The sequence below is a fragment of the Gavialis gangeticus genome, unplaced genomic scaffold (assembly GCF_001723915.1).
Source record: "Gavialis gangeticus isolate Ggan-Ray unplaced genomic scaffold, GavGan_comp1, whole genome shotgun sequence".
Lineage (NCBI taxonomy): Eukaryota > Metazoa > Chordata > Crocodylia > Gavialidae > Gavialis > Gavialis gangeticus.
Window position 1 is genome coordinate 24,758,539 of NW_017728994.1, and position 9,431 is coordinate 24,767,969.

The following is a 9,431-nucleotide window of genomic DNA, read 5'->3' on the forward strand; positions in this document are numbered from 1 at the left end:
CATTCATTCCTGCCTGTGGCAGGGGGTCAGGCTAGATGATCTGTTCAGGTCCCTCCTGACCCTAGCTACTATGAAACTATGAAGTCTAAAGAGGATTCTACTCAGAAGGAAGAATGAAAAGGATATTTGTTTACTCAGGTGGAATTCAGAGACTACTTTATCTGGATAAAATTATCTTGTAGGGAGGATATGCTAAGAAAGCTTCCATCTTGCTGGCTCTCCTTACAGAAGTAATTGCCACCAATAATGTCACTTCAATGGACTATGAGCTGTCAGAAGGTAGGTTCAGCAAGCCAGTCAAACTTTAAAAGCATACCTGGCATGCAGCACTTTATAATCAGCAATTCAGAACTGACAATTTGCAAATGAAAGAAGCCTTTCAGTTATAAAGGTCCAAATGATTTGGTTCCTTATCCTTAAGTGCCAGTCTGGGATACTCAGTGTTTTTGTTAGCTGCTGCTACTGTGTAGGATGTGGATATAAATACTCTGCACTTTGAGATTCGACACTGTATTTCCTGTCTATAAACTCTATCTGCTTGGCAGACTAGATGCATTTGTGCACTAGAGGATCTGCCAAATCAAGAATTATATTTATAATTAGGAGTAACATTTTTGATTGCCCAGGCTGGTAGAAAATATCCACCAATGTTGGGAAGAAGTTTGGTAAATTTCTCTAGAGACAATTATAGTTTTGTAGCAGTAGATCACAAGAGGTTCTGCTATTCTCCATTCTTCTCAAGTAAAGAAGGCTGAGAAGACATTTCTTCATAGAAAGTTCAATTATTGCTGCCAGAGACAGGCTGGACCAGGGACTGAGTTGGCAGCTTGCAGCAGCACAGGAACAAGATGATGATGGAGCTGTATAATTTGGCTGATGCCCATCATAGTCTGTGGAAGGCTGAAAACTGGTCAGAATGGTTGGAGGGAAATAGCAAGAAAGGCCCCTAAACACCTTAGCTGGTGACCTTTCTTGAGACTGGGAGCTTAACTGGTGCATTGGTACACATTTCTGCAGTGTTACAGATGACAAGGATCTCTGGTGAGAAGTAGAGCTGGACAGACATTGACACTTTATGGAGTCTATCCAAGGGACTCATCAAATGGAAACAGTCTCAACTTGATCTCTTCTCTCTTCATTGTTCACACTTTGAAGTTGTTCACGTTCCGCCTTAGCCTTCCTAACAGCCCCCCTACAGTCTCGAGCAACAGAAGTATAATCCTCCTTGGTGATAGCGCCTCCCTTCCACCAGGTTTACACCTCCTTTTTAGCTTTCAGACATTCCTGAATGCCTTTGGTGAGCCATGGGGGATTTTGAGCACTCTTGCCCACTTTGATTCGCATTGGGACTGTCACTCTTTGGGCTCGGAGGATTGTCTCCTTAAGGAATGACCACTCGTCTTGGACTCCCAACTCCCCTACCCTCTAGGACCTCAGTGCCTCTCCAATTAATCTCCTTAACTTGTTGAAATCGGCCCTCCTGAAGTCAAGGGCTACTGCCTTGCTGCAGGTCCTTGACAACCTGCGCTGTACAGTGAATTCCAGTAGGCAATTATCACTATCGCCCAGGTGGTCGAGAACCCACAGTCCCTCACCAAGTTGTTGCCAGTGGCCAGGAGCAAGTCCAGCAAGGCGTTTCCCCTGGTGGAACTGTGCACCTCCTGGGTTAGGTGGAGGTCCTGTATCTCAGGTAGGAACCTATGTGAGCAGTCAGACCTGGCTGACTGCTCCTCCCAGCAGATGTCTGGGTAGTTTAGGTCACCCATGATGACCATGTCCCTTAACTGCCTCCATGAGCTGACCTGAGAATTCCCGGTCTAGCTTTCCCCCCTGCTTGGGTGGTCTGTAGAAGACACCCACCATTAACTCCTTTTCCCCACACCCCGCATGTATTCTAACCCAGAGCACTTCAGTCTGCACCTCCTCTGACCCCATGCTGTTTGTTGAGGACATGTATTTCTCTTTGACTCAAACTAACACACTGCTTCTTCCAGTAAAGCATGGGGAGGGGGTTTTCCACGTCTATCAGTGCCCTGTGAGAGTGGCTACATCCCCAGGACTGGCTCATAAACACCTCCAATCTCCTTCATCCATCCTAAGTTACAGGAAACGGCAATCATTTTGACTAAGAGAAAATTGTGACTGTAACTATAAAAGAAAATGAATCATTAGCTTTTCTCTTTTATATTCAAATTGTGAATTTGAAGATATTTGACAATAAGGTTTAACTATACAAAACGTTTGAAAATTACCAAGGCATCCATTACATTAGCAAAAAGGCTGCATATTTTTAATTTTTGGAGTTTATTTTATATACCTATGTTATAAATTAAAATACATCTACAAAACATATCACTTTTGTTCAGTAGTATTGTGACAAAGTATATTTTCAGTTATCAAAGTACACATATAGAACCCATCCTTTACTAAAGTATGTTAAAATTTTCTTCATATAAAAAACTGTCACTTTAATCTTTTATGAACAAGTTTCAAATACTTAACAAGTAAGTGTGGTTATAATGGAAATGTAGTAATCTTAACAATAACAGTGCAAAAGAAAATAACAAAGGGCAAAAACATCAGAATATATCTTTTAGAATGCGAAGCTAAAATTATTGCAGGCAATAAAATACCATGAACCCACTGTGCAATGCTCCTGGGCAACATGATAAGGAACATGGAATAACAAGAAGCTGGTTAACAGTCAACACTTTCAGAATGTCTTAGTTATTTCTTTTAAAGAGGTACAAACCTGGGCCACTTTAACAGAATTTTGAGTAGAGCCACCAGCATGATATTCTACTTTGAACTTTTTCACAAGTTCTTCAAACCTGTAAGAAACCACAGGGGGGGGGAGGAAAAGAAGTCAGATTTGGCAATTTTTCACAGCATAAAAGCATGTAAGCATCAAAATTAGAAATGTATGAGCTCCTGTTATTTGTAAACAGGAAATTCAGACACATTAGCTGTTTTACAAGGTGCTGGCTGAGAAAATACAGACTAAAATAGCATGCATGCACAGTATGTTCATTAAGCGACTGGCTGAATGACAAAAGCAAAGCATGTGATACAAACTTGATTTCACACTGTTAAAGATGCATTACAAATATATCACATTTAAATGATGTTTCAGGAGCCCAGCATCTGGAATATGTGCATGATTATAATTAACTCTCAAGTTGATGAATATATGCTTACATGTATAAGAATAAATCACTTAAAAGAACGCCACTGAGGAGATAGACATTGATTCACACTTTCTCTAACAAGAAATAAAATATTATAAGAACAATTATATACCTGTTTTAAGGCTCAGGTCCAAGTAAAGGCAGCCTAGTTTCCAGATACATTTTAAAATCTAAGTTTCAACTAGGGTTTGTCATTTGTAAGGGGTGCATAAACAGGATCTACTGTCTGAGAAAAACCAGCAATGGCACATAGGAACAGGAAGATGTCTATAAATTATTCTGACAAACTAATTCTCTACATCTCCACCTCTTAGTCTATTAAGTTACATCACAATGTAAATACTAAGAAATTAAAATCAAGTTATACTGTTGGAAAGTTTTGTAACATTATTTTCAAAATATAAAAACAAAATTAAAGCTAAAAAAGGAAATGCAATTGATTTTAATAACAGTAAGGAGACAACAATGTCTAATTCAAGTAGTTAACATTAGTGCATGAAAGAGATGTTAACAAAATTCACTGCTAGTTTAATTATGTTTTAGAAGGGTCAATATATGGTCAGTGAAAAAGACCATACAAAATTTTAATTAAGGTTGGACAACTATCAAGAAAAATTCCAGTACTAAAAAGAAATATAATGAAACATGTCTTATGGGACCAACAAATTAGTTTGTCTAGCAGAGGTGATCTTTTAATGAATATGGAGCAGAACTGTAGTCTGTCCATTTAAAGAATCTTCCTGATGGTCTCTTAAGGCAGGAGATCATTTAATAAAAAAGGCCTTCGTAACTTTAACTGAAAGAAAATTTCATATAGGAAGTCAGCATATTATTTGTCATGTATCACAGTATTCATAACCTTCTCATTACTGTCTCCTTTTACATATGAAAACAGAAAGTACTTTTCCCTTTTTTTCCATGCACCCTTTGCTCAAATAAATTATGATATGGACAGATAGATACTTGTAGCACTGCACTTCACACTGCCTTTGGCATCATAAAAATGGTGGATCTGCCACAAAAAAAGTTTCTGTTTGAAGCAGGAACTTATCTGCAGTATGGCGTTTAGTAGCATTACACGTGTCCAACACCCCATAGCCCTCCACTCTCCTCCCTACCTTCAAAGGGTTGGAAGGGGAGCAGCAGCCTCCCTGACAGTCCACCCAGCCACTGGAGATGTCACAGAGCCTTGTTTGGACCCTGCTGCCACCACTGACACCACAAGAACAGATGCTGCAGGACCACTGGCAATTAGGGCTGTGCAAATTTCAGCAGCTATTTTGTTTAGTTTCAAATTCTGATGATTGGCGGCCAAAAAAAAACGCAAAGTTTTGAAACAGCTCTGAAACTAAACAGATCCATCCAAAATGTTTCGGAAATGTTTCGGACTGTTTCTGAGCTGTAAGTCTCCCCCCCCCCAACTGAGACACACCCTCTTTCCTAGCACTAGCAGGCATAAGGCTTCTGGTGATAGTGACAGCAAGGAGATGGGACCAGTGCCTGCATCTGCATGCTCTCCAGTAACACCAGCCACAATAATAACCCCAGGCACCACTAGCATGACAGTCTCCTCCACCCCCTTTTCAGTTCCCAGCCTGAGCCTTCCAGTGCCAGAGAAGGAGCTGGATCTGGAAGCAGGGGACCTGAGCGCCATAGCAAAAGAAATTTGGGGGACTGAGGAGGAAGCTGAGTTTGTGCTCCACCCATCTGTGAAAAGTGGTTTGTAAATTCCCTCTGAGGGTCAGGACTGAGAGACTGGAGACACAGTGGTTTTCTTGTGAGAAATGTGCCCCCACAGGTAGTTGGGTTTTCTTGTCTGTAATAGATTCTGGTGTGCAGTTTATGGGGGTACTGGAGATATGTTGGCGTGTTCTGCATTTCTTGTCATGGCATAGTCTGGATCCATTTTATATGTTTTGGGCTGTAGGAAGTTGGCTTCTGGTGACCAGGTTAGCAAGGTTCAGTGCTTGTTTGAATTTACAAACTACTTTTCACAAACGGTATGCACTTCACTTCATTAACCTTCTAGATACCTATGGACTCAATATAGACATTGGATTTATGACACACTACAACCGGCCTGACATCTGACTCCCCAGGTAGCAGGTACCTCTCTACTTTTACCTGCTACATCCCCCTTCTATCTCCTCCCCCAGCCTGTCTCTCACCCCCTGATGCCTCCATTTCCATTTTCACTGACTGGCTTTCTTGCCTATACTGCATACCAGCCTCTGGCTTCTTCCTTCCATCCAAGAAGAGCACACACACCAACTGCAGATGCTTCCTCACCCTGATGAAGGGTTTTTAAACCTGAAAGCTTACAAAGAAGAATTTTTCCAACTATTCAGGTTGTCTAATAAAAGATATCAGATTGACCCCAAGAACCTTGTCTGGGCTATGTCCTTAGAACAACATGGCTACAAACTACACCCCTTAACACACACAAGTGACACGAGTTTTGCTTTCAGCAGTTTGAGGTGCAGTTTCACAGAAACCCCTGCACCACTCTGCCTGAAACCTGGCAGGCCCCCTCATGCCCACACAAGGGGCTATGTTTGTGGCAGGACAGATACTAATCAGGGCGGCCATTTAATGCCCTGCTCTCAGAGCTGGAGGCAGCAGTTTAGTTTCTCACCAGCCAGCAGGGGAAGAACATCTCCCTGTTCAGCTCCAGAACCAGAAAGAACTTGGAGGTATAAGGGTTGGGGCTATAGGGAGGGGAAGAGGCCCCACATCATCCTGGGCATGACCTAAAACTGTACCCTGCCAGGGTCAGGAGACCTGATGGGACTGCTGGTGGTGCGGCAACCCCAGGAAATGCCAGGACTGAGGATCTCCCTGGTGAAAGGTGGGTAGGAGGTGCCTTATAACCTCCAGCCACCACATGCATGCACAGTCCTAGCTGGGGAAAGCCCAGACCTGTAAGATCTTTCAAAGGCCTGACGCTTACTGGTTGCTGTGGAATTGTAAGGATGAGAACAGGGACTACCATCCCTGCAATTTTCATCCTGCTCTGCCTTAACACACACACACACGAAGTCACACGTCATGAGTTTTGCTTGGAACAGTTTGAGGTGCATTTTCCCAGAACCGGCAGACTTCATGGCCTCATAAGGGGCTAGCATCCCTACAAGTTTCATCTAAATCAGGCAAAAAATGACAAAGTTATAGGCAGTTTTGTGATTCACCAGTATAGCCTAGGGCTGAAACACCGAAACAGTGTTGAAATTCTAAAAGTTTCAAAACAGTTCTGGCCAAAATTAAACAGGACAGCGATCCGAAACACCAAAATAAAGCACTGTCCCTCCAAAACACCAAATCTGAACCGAAATGAAACACAGCCATTTTGCACAGCCCTACTGGCAATACCTAGTGGAAAAACAGAGCTGGCAGAAGCAAAGAGAGCAGTCCCAGCAGGCACTGGGGGGGCAGGGAGGGAAAGTGGGGAGAGCAGGAGCTGCCTGACAAGCTGTTTTGGGGTCAGGGGAACAAAACCTAATCTCCCCATGCCTGGAGAGTACATCTCTGAAGTAAACAGTACATCTCTGAGGTAGATGACTGTCATGCTCCAGCCAGGGGGCTGTACACATGTGCTCACCCCACACAGTACTTGATTTTTGCAGCACTACAAACGAACGTTTGTCCACAGCCTGAGGCTACTTTCTAAATTTACTATAAATATTACTGCTAGCTTACAGTGAAAAAAATATTCATTAGCTAGAGAAACAGCTACCGAAAAGGCATCATCTGTCAACAAATATGCTTACTCTAAAGCATAATTTCCATGATAACGGTCCAGATCTGTTAAGGGTTAGATTTTTTTCCTACTTTGCACTCAATTACCAAAGTGCTAGAGGCAAAGATTTCTTAAGGTAATATCTTTTATTGGACCAACTGCACAACTGGGATAGTTAGACAAGCTTTCAAATGGAAGACACTCTCCCAATTATGCAGCTGGTCCAATAAAAATATATCACCCTAAGAAATCCTTGTTTCTCACAATTCCTGAAGCATCATGAATACAACATCATGCTAATACTCAAGTGCCAGATACATTCTAATGGTACAATTCAAGTTATTTGTGATGTCAGAAGCAGAAAAGAATGCCTGATTATCACATCTCATGTTGAGTTTTCAGGGCTATGAGTTAATATGGATGAGTTTGAATTGTCAGCTAAGCAACTTTGGAATCCCCAAAAGTCATTTTCAAGGTCAACTATTTCATTACGGCCATATGAGGATGAAAGTTATTTCTGATATTACATCTTTTTTTTTCAGTTGCTGCTCTGCTAGTCAAATGGAGTACCTTGTTGCACAGTAGCTTAATAAATGTTATCTGGAATATACAATTTCTTTGTCCAGAACAGTTGTTTGTAACATTGTAAATGAAGAAATTATTGCCAAACAGTACAGTTTCTTGACTATTTGCATCTGTGATTCTAAGAGGCTGGTGCTTGTGTTATTAAATGCTTATAAAAACTGCTTTTGCAAGCAGTAGCACCAGTAGTCCCTTAATGATTCTACAATAATTTTCCTTTCAATTAACATGCTTTGAAGATGAAAAACAGTATTATGGAGGCATCAATAGTAACTAGGTAAGACTGTGTTACGATTTACACTGGCAGTAGAGCTGAAATGTGTGGCTTGTTTTTAAACAAATGAATTTAGTCACAATATGTAGTAGAATAACTTCTAATAGGACCATTTAATTTTCTGATTAAAAAAAAATATGATATACACAAATTTAGTCATGCTCACTTTTTACTTATTGTCCCATTTCCAAAAGATTTCTTTGAGTTGCTTATCTCTACAATTCCTTGGACATTTATTAAGGTTTTAAATTTCTTGTTATGAAGTACCTCATTTAGGATAGAATGAGTACAACAGTAGGATTAAAAGAAATGGTAAAGCAGATTATTTTTTTTGCCATTCTATTAAAAACATAAAGAGAATCTTGAAGAGTCAAGTGGAAGGCAGCTGATCACCATTTCAATATGATAAAGTAGATCCGTGATCACATATTGTTTTGATGATTATTCCTGTAGATGAAAGCCTGAAGAAAGCTGCTACTTTGAAGAAAAATGCCAAGGTCTCTTTTAATATTAAAGCAGTCAAAATTATAGCCCCCACCTTTACCTTCACTCAGTAGGAGTCCTATCTATATGCATAATGCTAATGGCCAGTTGTATAGTAGATCCTGTACTGATAGTCTTCAGTCACCATGATCAAACAACAGATCATGTACAGCTAAGTTTCAACATAAAGTTGAATGAAAAGCTTCATTTTACTGGTATTTTACCCAAAGTTAAATTTAACTTCACTAGGTTCCATATTTATAATCAAAAACCTTGACTACCCAAAACAAACTTTAGCAGATAAATCTAATATAATAAAAGCCTTAGCCTGTCTGTCTGTCCATAATGCTTTATGAGTACTCTAATTGGTTGTCTCGGCAGCCAATCACAATGCTTACTGAAACAACTAATCAGTGTTCTGCACAGACAGACACACATGGTGGAGCGCCACCATGACAATGGGGATTGAGGGGCCGGAGCAGGGGGCCTCGCCCCTCCTGCCAGCCCTGCTCCTTAGAGACAGAGGGGGACAGTGGTGACAGACTAGCACGGCAAAGTGCCGCCATGATGGCAGGGATGGAGGGAACAGAGTGGGGGAAACAAGGGGTGGCCTGCCCCACCTCCCCTAGCCCTGCTACTTGGAGGCAGTGGTGGTACTGGTCAGCTTCATCCCCACCATCATGGCAGTGCTGTATCCATGGCAGAGGAGGACTGTGGGGACAGACTGGCAGAGTTTAGCACTGCCATGATGGAGGAAACAGAGCAGGGGACAAGGCCAGCAGGGAGGGGAAGGCAGCGGGGAGGAAGGGAGGGAGAGAGGGGAATGGGGCAGGGAAGGGGTGGGTTTCCAGTTATAGTGCCCCCCCCACTGCCACCATGCTCCCTTCCCCGCTCTGCTACCACCACCACACCACCTGGGCCCAACAACAGCCAGCAGAGAGGGGAAGGCGGTGGGGAGGGACGGACAGCGGAGAGAGGGAGGGGAGGCGGGGGGGGATGTTACATGCAGCCAGACGCAGATAAGAGGCAGTGCAGGCTACTGGGTGTAGGCAGCTGCTGCTAAGTACAAACTCCCCTCTCCCCCGTTCCTGGGAGCTGGCGTCAGTATGGGCTGGAGCAGTTGGGGGGGGCAGGCACATGGGGCTGCATCGGGAGTGGCGGGGGGGGG

General features: G+C 42.5%; 1 protein-coding gene across 2 annotated transcripts in view; it reads right to left on the bottom strand.

Moving 5' to 3' along the window:
- Positions 1 to 9,431, bottom strand: part of ADK (adenosine kinase) — a 713,431-nt gene that overhangs the window by 464,200 nt on the left and 239,800 nt on the right. For both annotated transcript variants that reach the window (XM_019502383.1, XM_019502384.1), the window contains exon 4: positions 2,753 to 2,831. In XM_019502383.1, coding sequence (XP_019357928.1) covers positions 2,753 to 2,831 — 79 coding nt within the window. The remainder of the gene's footprint in view (positions 1 to 2,752; positions 2,832 to 9,431) is intronic.